At 41.7% G+C, this 27664-nt stretch overlaps 3 protein-coding genes and 2 non-coding genes across 6 annotated transcripts in view; 4 read left to right on the forward strand and 1 right to left on the reverse strand.

Moving 5' to 3' along the window:
* The first annotated feature begins 30 nt into the window (after nucleotides 1-30).
* slc25a39 (solute carrier family 25 member 39) lies at nucleotides 31-9026 on the forward strand. 2 transcript variants are annotated; one of them, XM_038706746.1, is made up of 12 exons: nucleotides 31-318; nucleotides 1909-2006; nucleotides 2396-2455; nucleotides 2663-2713; nucleotides 3746-3855; nucleotides 3944-4011; nucleotides 4412-4536; nucleotides 4846-5019; nucleotides 5646-5755; nucleotides 7722-7803; nucleotides 7891-7971; nucleotides 8061-9026. In XM_038706746.1, the coding sequence occupies exons 2-12, from the start codon at nucleotides 1910-1912 to the stop codon at nucleotides 8165-8167; spliced, it is 1065 nt and encodes a 354-aa protein (XP_038562674.1). In that variant the 5' UTR covers nucleotides 31-318; nucleotide 1909; the 3' UTR covers nucleotides 8168-9026. The 2 variants fall into 2 exon arrangements, with proteins under 2 accessions (XP_038562674.1, XP_038562664.1); XM_038706736.1 differs by having other exon boundaries at nucleotides 33-318; nucleotides 1902-2006.
* Nucleotides 9027-9720: 694 nt separating this feature from the next.
* Nucleotides 9721-13201, forward strand: rpl3 (ribosomal protein L3). Its single transcript, XM_038706724.1, has 9 exons — nucleotides 9721-9800; nucleotides 10357-10549; nucleotides 10825-10993; nucleotides 11352-11487; nucleotides 11722-11908; nucleotides 12025-12287; nucleotides 12375-12470; nucleotides 12572-12691; nucleotides 13064-13201. The coding sequence occupies exons 1-9, from the start codon at nucleotides 9750-9752 to the stop codon at nucleotides 13106-13108; spliced, it is 1260 nt and encodes a 419-aa protein (XP_038562652.1). The 5' UTR covers nucleotides 9721-9749; the 3' UTR covers nucleotides 13109-13201.
* Nucleotides 11535-11626, forward strand: LOC119896652. The gene has a single exon (XR_005443269.1). It is a non-coding gene; the product is annotated as a small nucleolar RNA U83B (small nucleolar RNA).
* On the forward strand, nucleotides 12846-12978 carry LOC119896650. Its single transcript, XR_005443267.1, has one exon. It is a non-coding gene; the product is annotated as a small nucleolar RNA SNORA54 (small nucleolar RNA).
* An 11978-nt stretch (nucleotides 13202-25179) lies between the features above and the next one.
* The window catches only part of cacng2a (calcium channel, voltage-dependent, gamma subunit 2a), a 74700-nt gene continuing 72215 nt past the window's right edge, over nucleotides 25180-27664 (reverse strand). The window contains exon 4 of the mRNA XM_038706759.1: nucleotides 25180-27199. Within this exon, the coding sequence (XP_038562687.1) occupies nucleotides 26664-27199 (536 nt within the window). The 3' untranslated portion in view covers nucleotides 25180-26663. The remainder of the gene's footprint in view (nucleotides 27200-27664) is intronic.

Raw genomic sequence — 27664 nt, forward strand, 5'->3', positions numbered from 1 at the left:
ACTGACATTTCACCGCTGATCTCCAAAACATGCGCACCGGGCCTCCCTGTAGCACTACGGCTAGTTCGTTTTTTTTACAGATTTGTGAAGTCTACGTGAAGTGTGCGAACGTGTTTTTGGGCTCATAAACTGCCCTGCTGCGGGCTTGAAAGGACTCCGAGTCCAGAAACATGTTTACGAGTTATTCACAATGGAGGAAAATATAAAACGGCACGACAGAGTGGCGTTAGCTCTTCAACGTGACATCGTAACGTTAATTTAACGTGAAATGGATGAAGGCGACTCTATTTCACAACGAAGCTTGCAGCTAAAGTAGAGGTGAGTAACGTTTGCTTGTTATCTTTTTTTAAAAAACGCGATAACGTTGCCTGAAAAGCTAAGCTAGCTAACGTTAGCCTCGCCAGCTACATTTCGCTATAATGCGGACAGTTAGCTAGCTACATGAAAACATGTTTTAGACAGGTTTGGCTCAAAGCATTTGATAAATCAGCTTATTGACCTTTCCTCCTCTCCTCAAGTGTGGGATAATGTGTATTAAGGTTAACGTTAGCTAACGGTGGAGAAAAAGGACAGAGTGTGCTGACAGTGAACTTCCTCCAAATACTGAAGATAGGATGTTTGACGTTACACGTCGAGGTTAGATCTGTGATTAAGCTGCATTATTCAATGAAACGTCAGTCAAATCAATGAATCAAGGTATTTAAAGTGTCAGCATGGCTATAATATTAATGTATAGGTGTATTTAGAGAGAGACATGATGAACCTTTTAGGACACATGTAGCTACATGTTTGTTTTGGGCACTCATGCAGTTGGAAGAACATTTGTTTGGTAAAGCAGCTTATTGGTCAGACAAACCTTGAGGGCCAAGTGGCTATAACTGTCACACTAAATGAAATTAACTCCAGAAATAGATAAAAGCCTGGGGAAACAATAGTCCAACACACAGGTAGGAACAGGAACGTTTGAAATGACTTAATCCAAAATCCTCCACAATGCAAATTTATTTCAAGAATAATAAACTAAAATATTTTGGCTGCCAGTGATGGATTTGTTGTAATTCTGTTTAATTAAATTTTCTGGACACACCTCAGGACTTCTCTTTATTTACCTTCGTTTGTTTTTGTTCCACTTCACTATTTAGCTGATTAAACATTTATTTAGCTCCTGCTACTCCCTCTCAGTTGGGAGGTTAGGCTCTCACTGGCTGTCTGGTAACATGCACATCATAGATAACCTATCGTGATGTTTCAATGACCCCATTATAACAACCCCACCTAGACTTAGCCAGCTAACATCAGTGTAGGATTTCTGTTCTGACTTTATTACACAGTAATTAGTAATTTTTCTAATAAAATATTTATTTTGTTGAGGAAAACAGACAGGAAAAGTTACTTAATTTTACTCCTTCATATTTATTGTAAAATGATTTTATAATTGTTTTGAATGTTCTGCCTCAGATTTGTTAAGTGAAAAGTTTAAAACCACATAATTAACCATCTGGTTTCTTCAACTTTTACTAAAGAGCAAAAATCTGCTTTTAAACTTGAAAGAAATTAACATTTATTCTGATAATTATTGATTTTGAATTATATGATTTCCTTTTTATTGTGATAACTTATTTGGACCTAATACACAATATAAATTGCAGTTGTTTTCTTTCACTTCAAGTATTCAGCCATCTCACTGTGACATAACAAGACACTAGCACAGCCACAAGCGAGGTGTTAGGTTGCTGATCCTCTAGGACACCAACGCTCCTCCTTTGTTGTTTTACACGGGGCATAGATGTCTGCTATAAAGATTTGACAGGGTCAGAAACACCTCTGCAAAGTTTATTAGGACATTTTGTTCTCAGTGTAAAGTGGTATTATTATTATTAATGTTTTTTTGGTTTGACAAGTGAGCAGGATGGGGGAGCGGGCCGTCAGCAGCCCCATGGCTGCAATCTCTCCGGTGCAGCAGATGCTGGCTTCTGGCACTGGAGCCCTCCTCACATCTGTTTTTGGTGAGATCATGAAAACAAATACTAGAAAAGACTCGCGTCTGTACGTCTAAAGATATAATTGCACAAAATTGGCTTATTGTCACCAAAGTACAGTATGTACACTCAGATGCCAGTTTATGAGGTACCCCTTGCTAAAACTAATGCAGTCAAATACAGAAGTCCTGCAATAAATCCTCCCTACATGAATATTATAATGTTCAGTTTTTGTTGTAGCTGTTTTAGAGAGGTGCTGGTTCCACTTTAAAATCATTTTGGGGAATTAATTAAATTGCATTACCCAGAGAGTTGTTTATGTTATATTAGATTTCAGCAAGGTGTACCTAATAAATTGGTAAGTGAGTGTATTAAGTGTTTTAATTGAATCTGAATGTCAATTTATTTGTTTACAGTCACACCGCTGGACGTTGTGAAGATCAGGCTGCAGGCTCAGCAAACACCGTTCCACCAAGGTAGGACAAGGAGCTTTTTTTCTTCTGTGGGTTTAGACCATACATTAACCAATGAGATACCGATGTTGCTTTTAACAGCTGCGTGTGGATGCCATGTGTATCTTAATGCTTTTCTAACCTCACTACACTCGTCCTTTGTGTCTTTACACTCTGTTTTTCTGTCGTCTGTCTTTATCTGTCCTGCCTTTTTGCTTTTTTTTCTCACAGCTTTAGCCTGTGAATCTGCTCCGCGGGTTGGCATCATCCGCCCTTCCAAGTGTGAGTATCTGACCCGCCGTCGCTGCATGCTAAAACTTGGCAACAGTTTAAAAACAAACAAACAAAAAAAACGTGTTCAGCACAACTTTCTGTGTGTGGGGCACATGCTCGACTAACAAACATTTCTTGCCAATGAAAACAAAATAACCCCTTTTGCAAATATATTCACGTGCAGGGTGCAAAATCCAATGGCTAGTGAATGCTCAGAGTGTACTGCCCACCCCATAAATTACCATTGTTTTTTGGCTGGTGAGAGAAATAAATCTACCAGCGATTAGCACATTTTACCAGCATGTGGCTGGTGCTAATTTTACACTCTGTTTACGTGTTTTGTATTAGCATAGACATGCATGTTTTAGTTTCACTTCATGGCCTTCAGTCTTATTTTTAATGGAGGTCTAAGTTACAAGGGTAAGGGTTAGGGCTGCAGTTTTGTACCTGGTTTTAAAAAACAATCCATGTTTGTAGAGACTCTACAGTTTGGTAGCATTCAAGAAACAAAACAGTGAAAATGTTGCCTGGCTACTTCTCACTACTTAAAATTCAAACTGGAAATCTGTCTTGAAAAATTTCTGTACTCCTGCTCACTTGTGATCCTGTACCTAGTAAATGTTGTGTTTTTGTTACCTGCGATATTTCGACATGGTAAAAACTGTAGTAGAAGCAGTTTGGGGGGGAAATGGAAGTTAAAAAAAGTCAATAGTCTATCTTTAAACCAGCTTTAAATAAACATGCAAAGTAAGCAGAGACAAGGACAGTCCTGATGTTATCTTCTGCTGAGTGACTCTGTGGTCATTGCCATCACGTGTTATAAATCACCTTCCTCTCCTCTGTAAAGTATTATATAACATTAAAAAACGAATGATAACACTTTACCGATTGAATCATACTGATAGTGAGATACTTAACCAGAATGTTGTTTATAGATACTGGCTTTGATGAATTATCTGTTGATTGCTGTATCGTCCAGTTATTGTACACTCTGCTGATATTTATAACTCTGCTGACTGCTGGTTGTTCTGCATCTCACAGGGAAATGTTTCCTGTATTGTAATGGACTGATGGATCACATCTATGTGTGTCAGAATAGAACCAGTTGCACCAGCTGGTACAAAACGCCAACACAGTTCAGTGGCACACTTGTGAGTACAAGTACATCAGCAGCTTTGCTTTTTTTCCACAGTCGTTTTGCACAAAATGAATCAACATGTTTGTTTGCTCGCTCCATAGGATGCTTTTGTGAAAATCACTCGATATGAAGGACTCAGGTCTTTGTGGAGTGGGCTACCACCAACGCTGTGAGTGTCTATACTGTCTTCGAGAAAATGTTAAGAATACATGCGTAAGAAGTGAAATTTAGAATAGGGTGAGAAAGATAGGGATATCTCTTTAAATTGTAACTACACTGATCTAAGTAACCAATTGCTGTTTTATTCTGCTGTTTGGTATTTTAACATTGTTATAGTTAAGAGTGCCGCAAGTGTTTCCTCTGCAGATGTGACATTTCTGTACCGAAACAGTGTTTAGACTCACTCTATTCTTTGAGGATTAAGTGTTTAAAGCAGGATGACCCACCACCACAGCTATACAGTGGCAGAACAGCCGAATAAAACACTATTATAAATCCAGCTGTGCTTGAAACACAGTGTACAGTGTGAACATACTCATTAGAAACCTGCTGTTTATGTCTGTGTGCAGGGTTATGGCTGTACCTGCCACCATCATCTACTTCACCTGCTATGACCAGCTGAGGGACTTCCTGAGATATGGTCTGGGTTTCCAAGGCAACCACATCCCTCTTGTTGCTGGCGGTCTGGCCAGATGTAAGTCCATTAAAGCACTCTTACGCCCCAACTTTAGGCCTCCCTGTGGGCCTTAGGGGCGACCAACACTGACCCAAACCACCACAGATAAAACACCTTAAACCAAATCCATGGGATTTTTTAACATGAAGACAACAACCAAGTCCCTAAATAAAGACTACCAAAAGAAACAAAGTCAAAAACACAGCAAGAACACAAAACACCAGGCACAGAGTACTCAAGATGAGCAGTCCCCATGCCAGAAGCCTCTGTTGCTTGCACAAGCAAATGCACACGTAAATACTAAGTGAGTGCATGTGTGTGTTGCAGTGGGGGCTGTGACCGTGATCAGCCCTCTGGAGCTGGTCAGGACCAAGATGCAGTCCCGCCGGCTGTCCTACAGCGAGCTGCGGGTGTGTATCCGGTCTGCTGTGGCCCAGGGCGGCCTGCTGTCACTGTGGAGGGGCTGGGGACCCACCGTTCTCAGAGACGTCCCCTTCTCTGGTGAGAGCAGCACCACAGAATGCAATATAATTACACTTGGAAGAAAAGAGGTGTTACTAGAGAGATAACACATGCAAAATCAACCAAATCTATCAAACAGTCGTCCCCTATAGACAGAAAAATTATGGCTTATGGACTGTTTGATACTAGATATATTTGGGGTAGGATTGAATAAATTATATAAACTTTTCAATGTTCATCCCAGATATTACTTTTATTTTTCTTCTAAACACATGGGGTAGGAAAGAACACATATCCAACACACTTTACCTTTTGTCTTTTCCATCTTTCCCTGACTGAACCAGCACATGTCCAAAACACTGGTACAGTCAATTTTATTTATTTAGCTTTAAATTAGCCTCAAGGGCCTTTACAATCTGTACGACGTAAGACACCCTCTATCCTTAGACCCGTGATCTGAGTAAGGAAAACCTTTCCAAAAATCCTTTTACCAGGGGCGTAATGTAAGAAACAACAGGAAACACAAGAGAAAATGAGATGGGACACTCAAAATGAGCAGCCATCTGTCACAGTGCTGGTTATTTTGGAAAGCAGAAGATGACTGTAGTGTGGGGTTAAAATAAAATAAAACAACTCTAACTGTGCCTGTTTGTGTGTGTCTGCAGCTTTGTACTGGTTTAACTATGAACTGGTGAAGGCCCGGCTTTGTGAACAGTCCCAGATGACTCAGGCCAACTTCTCTATCAGCTTTACTGCAGGAGGCGTCTCTGGAGCTGTAAGTACTCAACTGTCCTCAATTCAATTTCAATTCAGTTTTTATTTATATAGCGCCAAATCACAACAACAGTTATCTCACAGTGCTTTTCATAAAAGAGCAGGTCTAGACCGTACTCTATGATGCTATTTACAGAAGCCCAACAGTTCCCATCCTTTAGGACAGTAAGTCCTCCATCCTTTCACTATATTCCCGTTGTATACTTGATGTTAAAGAGTTTCTAACACAGGACTCTCTGTGATAATGTAACAACTTTATAGGTTTATGTTTTAGCCACCAGGGGTCTCATTTATAAAACTGTGTGTAGAAACCTCACTAAAAGTGTACGTGTGCCTTGACACCGTGCGTAAAGTTCCCTTTATAAATCACAATCAACTTGGAACGTGGCGCATGTGAGGGAGCTCCATGTCCGACCCCTCAAACGCCCATAGTTGCCTATAAATGGTCAGCGAAACGCCCCTCATTAATATTAATACATACTGACTGCAGGAAGAAAAGGAGGCAAAATCTGACAGAAAAGCTACAAAATGAGATTTAACTCAGTGTGACGCTGACGTTCCTTTTGGTGAAACTGAAGCGTGTTTGGTGGGTAAAAAACGCACTTTTAGGCAGTATTTGCTTGACTGACACATTGAAAACGGTCAATTTAAATGCAATTTTTCCTCCTGTTCACCTTATTTACAAGAATAAATTGCACTGCATGCAAGTATTAGTTAATATGATTCTGGATTAAACTGTACCACATATTTGAGGCGTTCTTTTGCAGAAACAGATGTCCGTTTGTGTTTATGATCCAAAGTCTGGATCTTTTTGTGCGCTGCAAATGATCTTAAACTTCAGGGAAAAGTCAATCAAACAGGTGTTTGTTTATTCAGAAAGGCTGTAAGCCTACACTACTCAGAGGTCGATTTATTTTAGACAATAGTAGGCCTATTCATTTCAAACCGTTTCATTCTTATGAGTCACCGTTTCACTAATTTCTCCTCTTTATGTGCGTACGCATGGTTCAGAGTTTACTTACAGTACCGCACATTCTCAGTCAAGTTTGTTTTTTATAGATCACAACCATTTCTTAGGAAGTGGCGTACGCACGTTTCCAGCCCTCTTTTGTACGGACTCTAAATATTACCTCAAAAGTGTAGCTTACCTCAGAACAGTAGCTAAATCTGAATTTTGAACTGAATTCATCCAAAATTGACCCAGAATCCAAAAGTTTTTTTAATGAATTTCAAACACAGCAAACTCTTTAGCTTCTGCCCACCAGTCCAAGCAACGCATGCAACAGAATTTAAAGCTCAGTGATTTGTTTTCTTACGGAAATGAAGCTCGGGAGTCGTAGTTAACTTTACACAGGCTTGTACTCCGGACTTTTATCAAGAAGCAGTTCTTTTCTAACATGGGTTTTTTACTGATGATTTAAAGCAAGAGAGTTTCATTGCAAGTTGTAGAAGTGCTCCAACTATGAGTCACGTAACATTGTCTATGGGGGAAAATGAATGGGACTTCTGAAACCACGGGCACCCAGAATAGCTCCTCCCACTTCACAGCTCCATTATTCTATGTTAAAACGGACTGTAGCGTTAACGTAAGACTGATAATTAGATGGATAGATAGATATGGTAGATACCTTATGAATGCCTTGATGTAATTTATTTTCTACCTGAACTCAAAGTGAGAACCAATAAAATGTAGCCTTGAGAAATGTGGAGGTTTGCTTTGGTGAACTGACTATACTAACTGTACTGTATAAAGACATCACAGTGACTTCATTACAGTCTAATATCTGATAACAAGGTGTCAGGCCCAGCTCTGAGCAGTGAATGCATTGTCAGACTGCCCTCCTGATGTTACTGGTTATTCTTCATGCAGAGATAGCATCTAAGTGTTTGAAGTGTAGCCTTTGTCTGCACCGATTTATTGTCCAGTATATGACTGTTTGTTTGTTTTTGTCTGTCATGGTGTCTAGATTGCTGCAATCCTGACGCTGCCTTTTGATGTGGTGAAGACACGGAGACAGATCCAGCTGGGAGAAATGGATACACTGGGAGGTCTGTACTTGCACATGGGGATGTAGGCCAGTTATGTTGTGTTAAATGTGTGTAAGATATTCTAAACTTATTCCCACTTTCTCCTAGTTTCCTTAAAGAGAACCACGTCCACATGGCACATAATGAAAGAAATATGGACTGAGTTGGGCTACAGGGGCCTTTTTGCAGGTACAGACGGATGCCGTCTTATGTAAAGTAAGAAAATGTGATGTTTGCTTTGCTCAAACATGAAAACATGTTTTGTTTTAACCCCTCAGGTTTCATGCCCAGGGTGATCAAAGTGGCCCCAGCCTGTGCTGTTATGATAAGCACCTATGAATTCGGAAAGGCCTTCTTCCAAAAGATGAACCTTGATCGAGAGTGACTGACGTCAGCGCTTAAGGGAAGGAACGTGTACCAAACGACACTAATTCGGATCACACCTCCGTGCACATTTCCAAATGATAATGATGAGTGTTAGAGTGTGAAAGTCACAGGTTTAGTACCACCACGCCTGTCCTTGATGAAGACCCTAAACCCAATCACCCACTCTACAGGACAGCGTTGTAAGATCCAACGATTAAGTCAGAGGAAAACATCCTCATTCCTACATTTTGCATTGCCTGTGACCAACCGCATGGTGTGCACAGCCACTATTCAATACAGAATTCAGATAAACTGTGTTCGCATTAGTGCTTTAGATGAGCAGTAAAGCATGGCATTTTTCTGTTTGGTATGATAGATTTGATCATTTGTAGAACTTTACATTTGCAAGACAAGTGCTGTAAAATTAAATGTTAAAAAATAGCTACAGGGTTTTATGTTTGTTGAATGTATATTCCTCTTTTTTTGTTCTCATAACTGGAGGAAAGTCACAGTATACGAAACACAAGGACTGATGGCACAATTAAAGCGAGCCTTCTTGGAAGATGTTTTCATTTCGGTGCATGAATTTAGCATTTTATGCTATGATTATATTTTAAAACATTCATGAACATTATAGCAAAAGCACCTCAGCCATCTTCCCAGCAATCAACTTTTGCCAAGACTTTTTAGGTAATAGGTAAAAGACAACACAAAAGGCTTTTCAAACTTTCCCCTGGTGGAACTCTGGTGGTTGAAATGCTTGAAAATGTGTTGCAACACTGGATCATAAAAGAAAATATTGCTGCCTTAACGTGAAAGGTAGAAATGTATTGTTGTTTTTTTTATTAATTAAATGCTAATAAGTGCTAAGAGCTTGATTTTATGGCATGTGTGATTTATTATGAGTTTATAAATGACCATTATTTTAATTTTTTTATTTATTAATTATAAGTATGAAGGGTTAGTTAGTATAGGACATGAGCAATAACATCAAGAACTACAAAACACACCAAATTGTACATTTTCTTATATATACATATTATATACAAGTTCAAAGACTTTTTTTTACATCTCGGCCTATAATTAAGTTGTGTTCTACTCTTAAGTGATTAAAACTGCACCAGATACCACAGAAGAACAAAAATGCATATCGTTTACATTTGTCACAAATATAACACAACTATGTTATACATTTTATTTATATAGCACTTTAAAAGGTACTCAAAGGCACTATGCATGGTTAAAACAAGATCAAGGTCAACATAAAAACCACAATAACAACTAAAGATAAGTATTAAAAGGTACTGTAAGGTACTTGCACGAGAAAAGAAATATTATAAAAATAGTATTGGCCAAACATAGGTCGCTATATCTGCTTATGTGCCGTACAAGTCAATAATAACACACTAAAATATTTTACCATTTGTGTGATCATGTAACTAAAACGTATTTAGTGTGTAATGCATTCAGATACTTGGTCTAATCCAACAGCGACACCTAGTGGCTGCTGAGTTTAATACATCCACAGGCTGAAATAACGGGGTCGGATCTTCTCTGAGGATAATCACGCCAAATCCCGCGATATTTGCTTTAGTATATAAATGAGCGTTGCCCCTCTACAGGCCTCTTTCAATCGGACTGGAGACAAGATGGTGAGCGAGCTCTTCATGCAGCTGACACTGCAAACGAAAATCTGTCTGTTATCTGAGGCATCCAATATATTTTAGTTCTTTCAGAGAGTCAGATTGCTTTTTATAGGCTGTTTTATCAATGTCTTGAATAGATTTCTGTGATATTTCAGCCCGATACTTAAACTTTAGTGTTGCATGTTAAACTATACCGGCGAGGTTCAAAATGGCATCTTGACGTAGGCCGCTGCCTATAATTTTAAAGCAATTATCTTTATAAAACACACTTTCTGCGCTACTTAATTATTGTGATGCATTTTCTGGCTACTAAAACTCAAACTTACTTTTTTCAAGCGTCAGTTTTGACAGACGTGCATATGCCAAGTAGGAAGCTAGCTAACCGTAAGCTAACAGCGTGGTTAACATTACTCTGTCGCCTGCAGTTAACCTTTTTGTTAATAACAATACCACACGAGTTAGTTAAGTATTAAAACCACTGTTATTTTAGACTGCCCTCCTAAGATCGTGTTTATCTCGGAGGATAATGGGGCCCCTTGCTAACCGTGTCTTCCCTCCACAGTCCCACCGTAAGTTTTCGGCTCCGCGACACGGATCGCTGGGCTTCCTGCCCCGCAAGAGGAGTCGTCGTCACCGGGGTAAAGCCAAGAGCTTCCCCAAGGATGACCCCAGCAAGCCCGTGCACCTTACTGCCTTCCTGGGCTACAAGGCCGGCATGACCCACATCGTGCGTGAGGTCGACAGACCTGGCTCAAGTGCGTAAGATTAGACTCAGATCTCTATTATAAAGTAAAATAAGAAGCTGTGGATGCATATATTAAGCATTGAATGATTTATGTATGAAGTATGGTGTTCTGCCTGTGATGAGCCTCTCGACGGGCGGACATAATGGGTTTATACCCCTTGCTGAATGTCGAGCACTGAGCGCAGTCTATACCATGAAGTGCAGTTAGTACATTAAAGGCTCAGAAGATCTTCTGACATAAGTTATGCAATGTCAAAGCTCACCTGTTTTATTTAATCTCTGCAGAGGTGAACAAGAAGGAAGTGGTTGAGGCTGTGACCATTGTGGAGACTCCTCCCATGATTGTGGTGGGTGTTGTGGGTTACGTTAACACCCCTCGTGGCCTGCGTTCTTTCAAGACCATCTTTGCTGAGCACGTTAGCGACGAGTGCAAGCGTAGATTCTACAAGAACTGGTGAGACCCTACATAATGAAATTATCTGTGTAATGAGTGGGTGAAGCAGATGTTGGTTGCCCAGTGGAACTGAAATTAGTAGTGTGTTTTCACTGAGTCTAACATTACGGTGGCCCCTATGGCAGCTCCGCTCAGGTGCCGTGTGCCCTGATGAGCTCCGGGCTCCTCTGGCCAGTGGAAAGTGCTTCTTAGAAACTGTGCCATGAGCCGAAATCCTTCCTAGCTGATGCAGCCACCTTGTCCACATGGAGGGGAGGGCGAGCAGCTATGCACTGTGTTCTTCCGCTGGCCCTTCGGGGTTATGAAGGACCTGTGCCAACCTATGTGTTCTCTCCTCTGCCGTGCTGCGTGCACATAGGTACAAGTCCAAGAAGAAGGCTTTCACCAAATACTGCAAGAAATGGCAGGATGATGAAGGCAAGAAACAGCTGGAAAAGGACTTTGCTGCCATGAAGAAATACTGCCAGGTCATCCGTGTCATTGCCCACACTCAGGTTAGTACGTCTACTAGATTTACATTGAGGTGATTTAGTGTCTGCTTGTCTGTCAGTGATGAGACCACGGATCTTGCGTCAGGCATGGCGCCCGACACATATGAGGATACCTTCCATGCTGCCTTCCTTCTGAGACTACACGGCTAAAATTAATTGTACAATTTAACTGTGGCGTGGCGGTTTTAGCTGGTCTGACCTGTTTTTTTTTGTTTGTTTTTTTTTTTCTGTGTGCAGATGCGTCTGCTGCCAGTGAGGCAGAAGAAGTCTCACCTCATGGAGGTGCAGCTGAACGGAGGCACCGTCTCTGACAAGGTGGACTGGGCCCGGGAGAAGCTGGAGCAGGCTGTGCCAGTCAACACCGTTTTCACCCAGGACGAGATGATCGACGTTATTGGCATCACCAAGGGTCACGGATACAAGGGTAAGATTGCCTAAGAGTCCCATTAGCTGCAAAAAGGGACTCAGTGCAGCATTTCTGCAGGGTCACGTGTCTTAGTTATAGAAATACCGAGATTCTAATGATCTCCTGTCCTGCAGGTGTCACCAGCCGTTGGCACACAAAGAAGCTTCCTCGCAAAACCCATCGTGGTCTGCGTAAGGTGGCCTGTATCGGTGCCTGGCATCCTGCCCGTGTGGCTTTCTCTGTGGCCCGTGCTGGTCAGAAGGGTTACCACCACCGTACAGAGATCAACAAGAAGATCTACAAGATTGGCCAGGGCTACCACACCAAGGATGGAAAGCTGGTGAAAAACAATGCCTCCACAGAGTATGATCTGTCAAACAAGAGCATCAACCCCTTGGTAAGTGACATTCATGCAACCTGTGGTTTGGTTACCACCCTACCATGAAGCAGAACATGTGACTGACTTCCCTCCCTCCCACCATAGGGTGGATTTGTCCACTACGGAGAGGTGACTAATGACTTCGTCATGGTGAAGGGCTGTGTTGTGGGGACCAAGAAGAGGGTGCTGACTCTGCGCAAGGTGAGGCTTAAGTGCTAATTTTGGATGTTCTACAAATGGTTAGACAAAAGTTAACTTTGTATCTGTTCTCATACTTGAATTTGTGCTTCCTTACTTTCCAGTCTCTGCTGGTGCAGAGCAGCCGTCGTGCCTTGGAGAAGATCGACCTCAAGTTCATCGACACAACCTCCAAGTTTGGTCATGGCCGCTTCCAGACTGTGGAGGAAAAGAAGGCGTTCATGGTAAGACACTGTCCAGAAACATTTACTGTAGCACTTCTGCATGAAATTGCTTTCCCTGGTCTTAAAATCTTAATGGGACTTATCAGTATGCCCCACCGTCAAATGGGATGTAGAAATGAGACTCGTTACATACTGCCAGGTGTCGTCTGTTTCGCCGCACTGTTCGTAACCTGGTTCAGTCTTCAGTGTGAACTCTGGGTTCCATTCCAGTGCCATAGTGATCTCCAGTGAGGCAGGGGAGCAGTGCCTGTTTGTGCTCGCTCCCTGTTCACTCTCTGGATACATTGGCTATTCTGAGCCAATATGTGGACTCAGGCCAACAGCAGATGAGTATTGGACTACGACTGATCATTACATTTCTCTCTTCCACAGGGACCACTCAAGAAGGACCGTATTGCCAAGGAAGAGACTGCTTGAAGTTGCTGTCCAGAACAGATGTCTCTGCTTTATTGACTGTCACCATCATAACTGTCCTGCAGAGTTGTTTAATAAAAACAAAACCAAAGAATGTGTCTTGGCTTGTAAGTGATTGAGAACAATTTAGGTGTACAGGCTGACGTCATGAGAATATAGCCATATTAAAGCAGGCAGGAGAAAACTGGTCAGCTGATAACCTTGGTGACTTGAGTCTGAGTGTTGGGAGTTTGCAGATGAATGCTTGGTTAGAAAAGGCATTTGAATACTAGCTGAACTTGGGCATGGGTGTGTATGTGTACTCAATGCAGAGAAATGGTCAACATTGGCTTAAAAACTAATGCATTCAGCCTTGTTGACTCTTCACCTTACCTGCTGCAAAAATGCAGTATGGCTCTGTCAAAACATTTATTTTGCAAAACTTCAAATGCCCATTACAAAAACAAGTGAAAGTGACTCCTTTAAGTTGATGGACAAACCAATGGTTTCAGTAAATTAAAGCAAGGAAAGGCAGCAAAATCACTGAGGTTGAAATGAGAATTTATGTGCTGACCAATAATTAAACAATTTCAGCTCAAAGAATATTCATGAACTCTTAACAGCGTATTTCCTAAGCTGTTATGAATAAGCTTATTTTGTAAACTGTCTATAAAGTACAGTATTTCCCTCTGAACTGCAGTGTGATAGGAGTACAATGTAGCACCTCATGAAAATTTTTAATTCCAAGCAGCATCTGAATGTTAACGGTTTGTTTGCTCTATAGCAATGTGTATTTTATAAACTGATCACATTGACAAATATGACCTAGGGCTGTTGCATAAAATGTGGTGGGGTGGAAATTGAAATAAGCATAACTGCTCAGAATTGTGCACACAAGTACTTAAATGTATTTAGTTGTGTGCCCCCCCTCCCCTTCAACATGGTCAGCCTCATGTGTTGCAGCTGAAAAGGTTGGCATCAGCTTTGATGAGAGCAGCCACCTATGCAGAACTGATGGACGGCAAGATACCACGTTTAGCTAACATTGCATGTTTTAACTGGCTATATGTGTCCTTGAGCTGTAAGGCTTGTATTCGGCTGACATCAGAACTCTAGCAGTCACAGCACAGTAATTAAGCCCCGACATCATCCATTCTGACTCATCACTGCCAAAACTAAAACCTCCACTTCAGCAGGTAATGAGGAAGACCCTGAGAGGGCTCCACAGGCCATTTAGATGTCCTGCAAAGCGCCTCTCTGAGACATCGCTGCATAATATTCAGCACTCTTAGCAGAAATGTGGATTTCCTGTAAGGATTTTCAAGGTCCCACCTACTGCAGTCGAGGGACAATTGTTCTCTATTGAGCAGCATTTCAAGAATTTGACATTTTCTCTACCAAAGCAGTTCTCCAGTGAAGTCTCTGAAGGACACTTATGTTAAAGTGAGCCCTATAAAGAAGGCCTGCTCTACGTGTAGAAGCAGCGGGAGGAGGAGGCAGGGTGAAGCCCTCTGTCACTGTGGCCAGCGGACAGTCATGGACACGGCCCTGCTGTTACATAATAACCTCCAGAGGCTCTGACCCCTGCCCTGCCACAGCACACGCAGAGCTGCAGTTCAAAGGACCCACACAGCTCTGCTTTACATAACGCCCCCCTCTGCTAAATGTGACAGTTAACAGCCCAGAATTATGCCATTAATTGCTCCCTCTGTCCCGTTCAGGTGAGGTTCGATGTCCCGGCAGGCGGTCTCTTTATGACCCCGAGCTTCTGCTCAAACAGCATCTCTGTGCACTTTTCATAAAGGCCTGTCCGCACCATTCCCCCCTATTAGTGCAGTCCTCCATCATCTCAAATGAGCTCCCTTCAGAGATGGGGACAAATGAAAGGGGAGGGGAGGGGGACACATTTTGGTAATGTGTAAAGGTGTAAACTCAAATTAAAAGCCCTGGTTTTGGGCAATAATAAACTGCACATTAATGAACAAATAAATGATGTTTAAAAGCCTACTGTGAAATTTTATCAATTAATATCTGTGAAGATTCTTATTCATCCAGATCATAGTTTTTCAACAGAGGTTAAAATCGAGGGAAACTGGACGGTTGAAGATACTTGAAGACGGTTTGCATTTCATCCAACGTGTTCAGGTATCTTCAAACAAGTCCAGTTGCCTTTGACTTTAAACTTCCTTAGATTTCAATTAATAGCTTCTATTTGTAACTCCAAATAACCTACTTGCCATGGACAGATTATGAGACAATGGGCCTCTGGACACATGCACTCCTAGGAGCGAAACTGAAAGAGAGACTCAGTTTGTGCTTGTTTTGTTTCTTTATGTGAAGTTTTGCATCACTTAGTAATTTTTTATCTCTTTGTGGTCGTTTGCCATGATTTTGCAGCCATTTGATTGACTTTCCAACAAGAAACGTTTACTTGACACGGAGGTTCAGTCAAGGATGTTCATGCAATGGGCCTGATCAATAATATTGTGTTCCATTTGACATGGGAAGTCGGAATTTCCGAGTTCAAAGTCAGAAATTTCAAAGGGAACGCCCCCTTAATTCAGATTTTTGACTTAGAAAGTCTGGAGAACCGCACTACCCCGACTTTGTGATCCAAGATGGCTGCTCTGAATATCAAGTTAGTGAAAGCTGGTGTTTATACTGTTTATTAGTGCTGTCCAGCTGCTGTCTGTGTACGTGTTGCTACAGTGTTTAATATGAGTAAATACCGCACAACATCCCATAACATCCCTGTGTTTTTTAAACCCAAGAACACACTAAGACAGATGCTGGTACACCCCAAAGACCGCACACCCAAACCCAAGAAAAGCAATCTAGTGTATGCGGTCCAATGCAGTGAGGAATGCACAGACCTCTATATTGGGGAGACTAAACAACCACTACACAAACGCATGGCTCAACACAGAAGGGCCAACTCCTCAGGTCAAGACTCTGCAGTCTACTTACATCTGAAGGACAGAGGACACTCGTTTGAGGACCACCAGGTGCACATTTTAGACAGAGAAGATGGATGGTTTGAAAGAGGTGTCAAGGAAGCATCTACACCAGGGTTGAGAAGCCGTCATTGAACAGGGGAGGGGGTCTACGCCACCACTTATCCCCCACTTACAATGCTGTCCTTTCATCACTTCCCAGGAAACTCAACAAACGTAACCTATTGGCCTCAGGTGAAGATACCAACGATGGTCGTTCAGTCTTGGCCACAGGTAGTCTCAACGACTGTAACGACTGTCGTCACAGCAACAAGGAACACTAACGAACCAGCGGTATCGATGACCCGGGATAACGACCCCACTGAGGTTAAATAGCTGAGTTTCCCTGCCAGTCAGTCAGAACTGAAGAAGTCCTTTGGATGAGGGACGAAACGTCTTCCAGTAGCTTCAACCAAGTCCAGTTGCCCTTCATTTTAACCTTCGTTGGATAACTATGACCTGGATGACTGAGAATCTTCATAGACATACCGCACAATGCGTTTTTTTAATGAACCGGCATAACAATGGGTAACCTGGCAAGTTGTAAACAATGGCTGCCCCAGCCAGGTTTCCTGACTTGTTAACTGGAACGCCATCAACTCGGGTGTGACGTTATTCCCAGCTCCGACATCCGACTTCTGGGGTAAATGGAACGCACCATAACAAGCCAACTACCTATCATCTTCTGGGTTAGGGGACAGTGCCACTGCACTGGCCCCACCCTTGGTTAGTTCAGTCCCTGATCTTTTCAAATGAGCTCTCCTCAGAGCCAGGCACGAATGAAGTCAGAATTGTCTGTGACTCTACTTTATGTGACTGCATTTGTGTGTGTGTGTGTGTGTATGTGTGTGCTATCCTGCAGTGGAGCCTCCATTACAGTCCTAAGGTAGCAGCTGTTGCTAGTGGGCCAGCAGCCAGGTAACCAGGGTGCATGCTGGGACAGCAGAGAGGAGGGCCAAGCATTTGATTTGTGTGAGAGTGTGAGAGTGTGTTGCAGTTGCTTGTACATGCAAGTAGGTGTGTGCATCTGTGTGTTCGTGTGTGTCCTGGCATCGTCGTCAGCCGGCTGGCACAGAGTCAGCGGTGGGCCGTCCTGCAGAGGGAGGGAAGTGACTGGGTGTTGCTGCAGCGTGGTGTCTGACAGGAGGACAGACTGTCGGAGGGGACGACCACACACTTAGGACCATTATTACACACGACGGAGGCCACAGGCTTGGCTACTCCTGGGCCAATAGTGACTATCTAACTACTATTAGTGTTATTCTGCCTGGCCTGGGTGGAATTTAGTGCTGAAAGGATTAATCGATCAACAACAATTCTGTTGATTAACTATTGATAGGCCTTGAAAACCTATTGTCTCAGTCATCTTCTTACTATGAGCAAAGGGTTCCTACATGAACATGCAATTTTTGGCCAAAATGGGAACAGTTTTGGTTATTTCACTGATTTAAAGTCAGCAGCATTCAGTGTAGACAAAGGTGATGTCATGCACCTCACCTGACCTAAATCTGATTGAACAGTTGTTCAGTTTTGCTCGTTATAAATGATACCAAAGAATGCTCTTTATCAAATTTTAGCTTGTACATGAAGTCATGAGTATTTAAGTTTATACTTTTATACATATACTTTTCAAGTGTCAAGTACCAAACATTTGCTGGTTCCAAAAATAGAAGACTTTGCTGCTACTTACTGTTTTATATTCATGTAAATTGAATATCTTTGGGTTTTGAACTTCTGAAAAAAAATGTTTAAAAAATATGTATATTTTTGGTGCTTTTTCACCTTTATTTATGACAGGACACTTGAGAGACAGGAAATGTGGGAGAGAGAGAGGGAATGAGGTGCAGCAAAGGGCTATGGGTTGGACTGGAACCTTGGCCGTTGCGGCAAGGACTCCACATGGGGCGTGCCCGGTGAGCTAACCCTTTAAACAGGAAATGTTGAGCAGTCACCTTGGATTTTGGGCATTTTTCAGCATTTTCTAAACTTTTTCAAACTAAATGATTAACCAATTAATCAAAAAATATAATCAGCAAATTCAATAACAAATCATTAATGAAAATAATCACTATTTAGAAGCTCAGTTGAAGCCTTTTATTTGGCTTTAACAGAAGGACATGCTTGTGTTATTGAACACCATCCTTTTGGCTAGATTCCCAACAAGAGGGATTAAAAATGTTCCTACCTTTCATACTCAAACTGAGTTAAAGCCTTTTCAAAAATCTGATGTAAACAGGTGGAAATCACTAACATTTTTTCATGTGTGGTTTTTGACTATTTTTGAATGCAGAGAATTTCCATCCATTTCATATGACACATACTGACGAACACAATATATTATCACAAAGGAGGCCATAGTCCTCTTTAGTCTGTGTAAAGGACAGTGAATCTGAGGGCCTGAGCGTTCCTCCTGGGTCTGCCAGACTGCAGCTCCTGCACCCCTGCACTGTGGCATCAGTATTCCAGGCCCGTTCATGGACACAGCGTTCCCTGAGCTGACGGAGGCAGCCCGTCTCCCATCACACCACCAGAGGGCAGAGCACAGCGCTCACTTTGCTTCACGCATCCTAGGGTACTTTGTGTGCTGTAGCCTACTTTGGTTCCTCCTCTTTATCTGTCTCTCTCTCTCTCTTTTTTATTTTTTTTAACTGTCCTCTATTCAGAGCTGGATTTAAAAGCTTCAGATGATTTGTAAAATAGCAGGGACATAGCTCAGATGCCTGCTCTATATATGTTTTATTCAGGAAACGGGGAAGCTTCATTTCACACTGCTTGTCTCAGCAGTGTAGGTGATGTGAATGTGTCATTTCAGACTATGTTTGCTCCAGTGATTTTTTTTTTCTTCTTTTTCAGTTGGTTGACCGTGCTTATAACTCTCTGTTGCCACTCAACTCTGCATGACCCAAAAATAACCCGGGGTGAGCGTAGTCAGCAACTGTTGTCTGGTCAGCACAAACAACAGGCCGCATCTCTCTCTCTCTCTCCCTCTCTCTCTCTCTCAGACACATACACACATATACAGGCTTGCACATGCAGATTCTGTGTTTGCACGCACAGAAAAAAGACAAACATTCCTCAGACAAAAATCCACACACACAACTCAGGTTGCATTTTGTTGTCAGAGCAGTAATTTGCAGAGAATACATGTCGAACGCTGCAGCCTCCTCTCAGTGACTTGAAGTTTGCATTTGCTTTGGAGGCTTTGGGTGGCGCGCCCACACAGCTCCCAAGGGTACTTGCTTTTCTGTCCCAGAACGTTGTCAAGTAAAGTCAAAGAAAGGTCATTAGTTGGTTTGATGTCAGGTTATGTAGCCTGCCAGAGACACAAAGACTGGATTGGGTGAGGGAGAGTCAGTGTGTTTTCTCTTAATATTCTCAGCCAGGAGGAGATGGCGTGTTCCTCAGGCCTCCTCTTCTCACCCCACCATCAACCCCCCCACCCCCACCCCCCAATGCCTCCCCTCCAGTTAGCTGCTCCCCCAGTTCTCTGAGCACACAGCACTGCAGAGACACTTTGATCAGCACAGCAGGAAGGAGAGACAGAGAGAGGGAGGGAGGGAAAGAGTGAGTCCAAGGGAGAAGGGGGAGGACAACGGGGTTCAAATGCCAGAGAGGAAAGACCTGGTGATGAAGAATCCCATCTTCTTGCACACCAAACCGCAGATATATGTATTGTATATCCCAATCACAAACAAGAATTTATAGGATAATTCAACTTGGGTCTCATTTTTGTATCATTAGCGATCATTTTGATTGGTTTTGATCATTATGAGGTCACCAAGGAGATCTGAGAACACAGACACAAGTTTATCCAGATTATCTTAACCCCTTTATTTGGAAATCATAACGAAAGTAAGTAGCAATACTCCCTCACTGCACAGGAAAACTGTGTGCACACAGCACGCCAAAGTTGTACTGGAAAATCAGGTTGTAGTCTAATGGATGTTTACAATGGATAGTTTGGGTCAGAATGTTACCACTGGGGTGGTGATGGTTCAGTGGATAAGACATGTATCTTTGGTTTTACAGTCTGCACCTTCACTGTTTTGGTTCCCTCTCAGAGCTTTGTTTTCGAAAGCAACAGACATCTGTTTTCATTGAAAAAGCTCTAAAAACCCACCGTACACTTCCTGCTCAGCACCAAAAAGCAGACAGACACAGTTAGCTACTTGGTGGTGAACTTTGTGGAGCATTTAGTGTTAAAGAGCCTGATATTTCCTTCAGGAGTTGATGGAGACCAAAGACAGAGCTAAAAAAAGAGTGAATGCTGGACTTACTTTCACCAGGTAGACTCCAGATGAATGATAATGTTGGTCTGTATCTCCTGGATGAGCAAAAAGGCAACTAATTGCAAACAAGTTCACCACAACAACTTGACAAAGTTGATGATATGTTAATGTTGTGCTCCCCTGTAGCCAATTAAAGGTTTTTGCAGGTGTTCTTCTGACTGCCCCATCACTCTTTTGTTTACAATGTCATTGTTCCCAGATCTCAGCAGTAACAGTAAGTAAGTACAATACTATAACAGAAGATAGAAATTTTAAGTTATCCTTTAAGGGACCATTTAACTATTTTCAAACATTTTCAAGGCCCAGAAGTGAAGGAAGCACAATTAGAGAAGGACACACCTCCACACATGCAAAAACAGAAGAAGGGAAGAAGAGATATTTCCCCCTTCCCTTTCTCATTCCTCTTGTCCTATCTCCAATAAATGACACTTTGTGCTCTTTGTCACAGAGCATGGAAATCTGACATCTGAGCATTATGGGTCCCCGCTCCAGCTGCATGGTGCAGATGTGGGTGGAGATATCATTAGCTAAGAGAGCTCCAGTGCTCGCCCTGACCCTCCTTGACATCACAGTGCAGTGTCCAACTCTGTAAGCCTGCCAATAAAAAAAAAAAATACGGCTTTGACTCTTCAAGGGCATGTCTCACTTCCTTTGGATTCCAACTACCCTCTGCGAGGAGAGGAAGAGGGGGAGGAGGAGGAGGAGGGTACATTTCTTCATCCCTCACTTGCTCAGTGAATCAACCTGTCAGCTTGATGGAACGTAACACAGACACACAAGAGCAAAAGTGTAAGGAATCGAGTAAACAGTGTGTTTATCTGCACTAAGGTGCAAATGTTAGCATGCCAGGCTAACTAGAGTACTACCTGTTTTTGTAACAGCTTTTTTTTTTATTTCCAGAGGCAATTAGGGGCGTGTTACTCTGTCACTAATTATAATATAATATTATATGTTAAAGGTTAGGTTAGAAAAATACAAGAACATCCACCGTGCAGAGCAAAGATGCTATATCATGTTTAAGAGTGACAGTAGCAAGTCCTGCTCTTTCTTTTTGTTTAGGGATGTTTACACTCCAGCAACTCATACGTCCTCATCTCCAGTGCTCATCCTTAAATACCTTTCTCTTCTAAAAGTATGCACACAGTTTGAAAAATACAAACATTAAAGATTAAATCTAACCTCTGCGTTCCTTGTCTAAGCATGTGTTGTATTGGAGGCTTTCAAAGCATCCCAGAGTTAGAACAACTAACATTTTTATTTATACGACTTTACTATAATACTCAGGCTAACTACCTGCTATACACAACCAATGCTACTTCTTGTCTTCTATTAGCTGGTTAGGATACTGACTTTTAAGTGATAAATCTTCAATTGCCTTTATTATAACCTGCATGTGCCATGGCAGAATGGAAAGCAACAGTAAGCACTTAGCTGACAATGAAGGAGAAGAATCTGAAACTGACTGTTGGTTTCATTCTGACTGATTTATTTCCCTGTAACCTGCAACCCCACGAAAGAAAGGTAAATTCAAAACTAAATCAACAATTTTATCTCATATATTGGTATCAGTGGGAGAATATTTTATTAAAACAGCGAGTCTGAAACCTGGTATGAGCCTATGTGGGGCCTGAGATCAACCATTGTGAATATTAGGATTTGATTTAAAAGGTTGACAACTGAGCCTCTCCTCAAATTAGATTTGAGGGCTGAACTTGTCCTCACCCTCTCAATTTGTGATACCACAGTTGATGCATTGTTTCGCACACGTTTACCCAACCCACTGCAAAATTTGCAAAATTCAATAAAAATATTGAAAAAGTTATGAGAGAGAGAGACAAATGGGGAGGATATATCTAAGAGGAGGTGAAGAGATTCAGAAAAAAACAGACTTATCCATTCCTGAAATATATTAAAAATGTGACATTCAGACACCAGGGCCAGGTACTGCTCCTCCCCAACACACACACACACACACACACACACACACACACACACACACACACACACACACACACACTTTTCCTTTAATGTAATCCGGGCTTGTAAAATGACTTCTGCTTATGAATTCTGAATAAAGATGGCTATACATAACAAACCCTTATTCGTTTAGACTGCTACGTTGACATATTTTCCCCCTCAAATTTATGGAGACAGGCTTGTGTCAGTGGACGCAGATAATGGCAAATCAGGATCTCAGCACATTTTCTAATAGAAACTTTTTTCTCCCGTCCCTTATTTAATGAATCTGCTGGCCTCTAAACCTGTTCAAAGCTTGGAGAAGCACATAGTGCACAAATTACAGTATTAAGCAGAACTCTATTTATGCTGTGAATCCCTTTATTTTATTATTTAGTCTTTTTCTAGAAAGGACCTCTATCTGCACTCAGCTCTCCTTCCACCACACATTTATAAAAGACCATGGTGTCAGGCTTCTGAAGAATGAACTCCTTTTGTCTCACAAACATATTTGCTTTGTATATCTGTTTCAACAGCATATGAACCCTTCCTCACACATATCCACTCTCACAGCAGTATGTTTGGCCCTGAAAGCAATGCTTTTAGCTCGCTGGTGTAGAAAGGTGTTGGATGTTTTCTTTACAGGGAAAGTGCCGGTAGAATAAACCTGGTGATGCTATTACAAACTGGTGTTTCTTTCTCAGGAATGTCCTAGAAAGATGCCGTGACTGTCTTACACGCTGTCTTCTCCAAGGCTTTTAAACTTAAAGAGAAAGAGAGACAGAGAAAAAATATGCTCACTGGTGTAAAAAGTGTTGTATCTGTGCAGCTGGAGTCAAAACTACCATGTAGTATTTTCTGAGGAAAGCTAAATTCTCAGTTTGAGATGCTTTATTTTAGAAAGCTAGCTCGTGACGTATCTGTGCATACATTAAACTCGGCCTTATACTTGTATAATTGGCAGAAAGTTGAGGTAAAGATGTTTTCAGACTCTTTTAATCCACTTACAGGCACACACTCATGTCAAGCATTTGTCAGGCATTAGGGACCAGTACTGATATTTTTGGATTGCGGCTCCCAGTGGCCGATTACTGAGTGTTATCACCATTTTACAACAGCAGGCAGAGGCTGTGGTTTTAGCAGAGCACACAGGGTTTTATGTCTGACAACTCAGCTTTTATTTTTATGGCTGTATAAAAGCTGATGGAAATATTTTGTGTCGATATTCAGTGTCTGAAAAATTGGCCATTTTCAAGCCTAAAACAATTTCTAAAAGCATTTCTTCATCCCATGCCTTTGTCAAATTGGTTCTTTATTTATACCGCTATTCTTGTAAGGACATATTACTTTCCCTATCCGCCGTGGTCTTAAAGGGGGGATGTACTTCAGAGTGATTGTCAGAGCTTTCAATAGGGTCTAAAACCCCTCCCTCCCCCCTTCTCATTTCCTTCAACTTTTCTAACTTCCCGAAAATGACAATTCAACAAGCACAGGAACTTCACACAACAATTGGTCAGATAAGCAGAAGTAGGCAGGATTTGAAATAGTCTCTCATGTCTCTTTTTTCATTCTTCACGCAGCTACATCTGTCACTTTTCATGTGTACACCTGGAGTGCTACGCCATGAATGAAAAACGAAAGAAAGTCTGTCATCCCCACTTGTGTGGCTGGCTTTTTGCCTCACCATCAAGTGTAGCCTATACACACCTTTTTACAACCAGAGACACTTTGTATGAACTAGTTAGTTTCATGCATATGTCACACTCAAAAAGACATGTTGACTGATCACTTTAGGAGGCAAAGCTGTTTATAGCTTTACAAGCTGGACTCGAAGGCCAGGTGAAAAGCCAACAATGATATAGAGAGGTGACACTGAATCAATAAAATATGGGGATCACAGCACACATCATTCACAGTGCTCATTCACACACATTAAATAGTTGTGTAAAGAATGAAAAAAGAGCTTGACAGTTAAGTTCAAACCCCTGCTTACTTTAACATCTCCACACGCCTAGTTACTATGTGTGAAGTGGGTGTCAATGTTGGATTACTGGATTTGGAAAGTTTCCGAAATCAGACACACTCATTTCTAGTGTCTGAAAAAGACCCACCAAGGGGTCCCAAGATAAATCTGAGGGGTAAGATGATAAGAATGATATATTTTATTAAACACAATTATGTTTTCAGGGTCAAAGTTCCTTCCAGACAGCACACTGAACAGTAGTTTGACATGACACTGTTCATATCAACGTCCACTTACTCGCTTTTTCCAGCGCAGTTAACCACATCTCATGGTCTTCATCATCAAAGGGAAATTGTTGTAGTGGAGTGGTCATCAAGTGATCTAAGTGTGAAACTTTGGTCAAGTGGAAACAGGTAAAACAGTTGAAAGACAAAACAGATAGTGGAGAGACAAGTAAATGGACACTGAGTTGATTAGTTTCCTAAAATTCTGTCAATTAACTCTGATATTTAGCTCTTTTCTTGTAAAACACATGGTTTCTGGTATAGCTTTTGGGTCTTTTAAAATCCTTCAGATGAAACAATCTGAGACTAAAAACTTTTTGTGTCCACACTGAGGTCATAACTTCATTCATTCATAACCATATTCTTTCATTTAAAGTGTCCAGAAGTCAAAAAGGTTGGCTACTATTGCTCTATTCTACAGCTTACCATGGAGACAAATGCTATAGTTTCAAGCCCAATTTTGTTTGTTTTTTTGCTATTTGTGAAAAAGGAAACAACATTGGAAATATGGTGATGTGACAGACAGAGAAGTGTTAGTACTGACAAACAGGAAGGTGTTATAGGGTAAAGTGTGTTAGAGACACGCAATGAAACATGGCGATTTGTTCCCCCTAGGGTTCGTATTTTATTCATCAGAACTTGATGCATCCAAGTATAGGATCATTCGGTTTTGGCACCTTTAAAGATTTCATTTTCAGTTTGAACAACACATTAAAAATCAAAAGAAACAAAGAAATGACTAAGGCTGTGTGAGTTTTAAAAATAAAATACATACATACATATATTTATATATTTATAAAGAAATCAACCAAACCATTTAAAAAAGCAGTTTTGTTCAATGTAGATTGTTTGGTTTGTCTCACAAAAGCAATAAGATAAAATGAACTAAATAAATAAAAAAGAAAACATAAGAAAAATACACATGAAAACATTACTACTTTAAATTTTAGCGTCTTTTCTTTTTTTCCCCTTATAATTATTAACCTTTAAAACTTAAGTTTCTCAAGAGCAAATTTGCTGTAATTTTATAGCATGCATTTAATTTCTGAAATTGTGAGTCACTTAGCTTCTCTTGTACTATTTCATATTTAACTTGTTTTTATTTTGGTGTTTGGCGTCCTCTTCTTTTCCTTCCCCTCTGCTCCTTCCTTTTTATCTTGTAGAAGTCGTGTTTGGAGTCTTTGCTTTGTGAACTTTGACCCCTTTTGCTGACTCCTTCTGTTAAAGGGGTTCAACTCTCCTCTTACGACCCCCCCAAAAAAGAAAGCGAACAGGGACTGAGAAAAAGACGAGAAGGTTCTATTAAAAGAATAGATATTATTCTACTGTTGACGGTCTGCATCTGCCTCTGGTGGCACCAGTCGCTGTGTACTGCTGTTACCTAAAGGACCATCTCTTGTTCTCAACCTTCAAATGTTCAGATATTAAAAGAGTCTTTTCTCATCTTAACAACAGCACTTGGTTTAGTTAACTTGTTTTTTTTCTTTTTTGCTTCGGTAACTTGTGTAACTCTTGATTATTAACGTAATAATTTATTTATAAAAGTAATACATATATATATAGTACCTTCGTTAGAGATTACAGATTGGGCTAATTCTTACTGAATCCCAAACTGTAACAATTCACAGTTTTAATGCAAAAAATGAACAAATGGGTCAATAAATAAAAGAGGTGTATATCTGAGAGGTGGGCTGGCTGGGGGGCGAGCTTCACCCGCTGCCCCGACCAAACTTGTGGGGCAAAACTGTCAACCAAAGGACTATGAAATCATGAAATCAATCCTGTTTCTCTTAAATGCCCACCCCCTCCCACCCTCTCTTGCATTGCCCCAAACCTCATAAACAAACAAAAAATGACATATCTCGCTCTCTTGGGACAACCTGACCCATTCTCACTGCTCTGCCATTCAATCCAGGAACACAGCAGACTTGTTGAAACTCTCTCAACAATGGTAATGGAAAAATCATGCAGCTGAACAAAAAGAACAAATGTCTATAAACATGGAAATCCATATTCTCCTGGGGTGTACTGCACCCACAGGGGTTCCCGTGTCTCCTGGTCTCTGCCTGGCTGGCCTGGCCTGTGTCCACTCCCTCATACCGGCGTGGTGCGGCGGTTCGCTGTGTTGGTGTGGCTCGAGTCTTTCAGGTCCTTCTGGATGCAGTTGTGGACTTGCAGGAAGTTGTGGTCCCTCTCAGAGTTGTAGGTGGCGGTGGGCGTGCCGGAGGACTTGAGGGTGTCCCGGGGCAGCGTGTACATGGAGATCTCCGTGGATGGCAGCGCGCTGAAGCCCTTGAGGCCCACCGGCGAGGTGTCGCGGGAGTGTGACGGGTCTGTGGAGCGGGAGGAGGAGCGCGAGCGACGTCTGTAGCGGTAGCGATAGCTGGGGATTCGTGTTATGGCCGAGCCTTGGAGGTAGTCGGCTGCGCGTGCCCCTATTCGGAGCTGTCGATGGCGGTCGATGAACATGTGCACAGCCAAGACGCCCACCATCTCAGCCATAATGAAAGAGAGGGCACCGAAGTAGAAGGACCACCCGTAAGAGTAGCTGTTCTTCTTCGAGTCGCTTTTTGAAGGGTCCCCCGAGTTGGCTGATATGTAGACGATGATGCCAATGATGTTGCTCAGGCCTGACGGGTTTGGAGGTGCAGCGTCGGCGCCACACAGAGAGGGGTGGGTCATGGGGAAAAGGACAAAGAAAAGAAGACAACAAGACACAAAGTATCAGTCAGGATGAGCTCATCATGTTTAGAGCGCTGATTCATGTACTGTGCATACTGTACTAATCTTGTCCACCTCTCCATCCAACATGACTGATCTTAGACTCTCATCTTTGCCCTTGCAGCGAGAAACAAGGCAGCTTCAGGTCTTGATGCACATCATTTGGGACATAGTATAACCTAATCCACGTTGAAGCCAATAATATATCCACATATAAATATTTATACTTGTTAGTAGAGAAATGTTTGACATGGTATATCTGGGAAGATGGATTGTAGAGAAAGTGTGTCAGGGACACCATATTTTTAGAGATGAGTCCCAATGGGTGGCTTTTAGCCCAGCAACAGGATAAAGAGAAAAGAAAAGAGGACAAA

Source organism: Micropterus salmoides, unplaced genomic scaffold, assembly GCF_014851395.1.
Source record: "Micropterus salmoides isolate LMB-PRFRI ecotype aquatic unplaced genomic scaffold, ASM1485139v1 Ms_hic_scaffold_10, whole genome shotgun sequence".
NCBI classification, from domain to species: domain Eukaryota; kingdom Metazoa; phylum Chordata; class Actinopteri; order Centrarchiformes; family Centrarchidae; genus Micropterus; species Micropterus salmoides.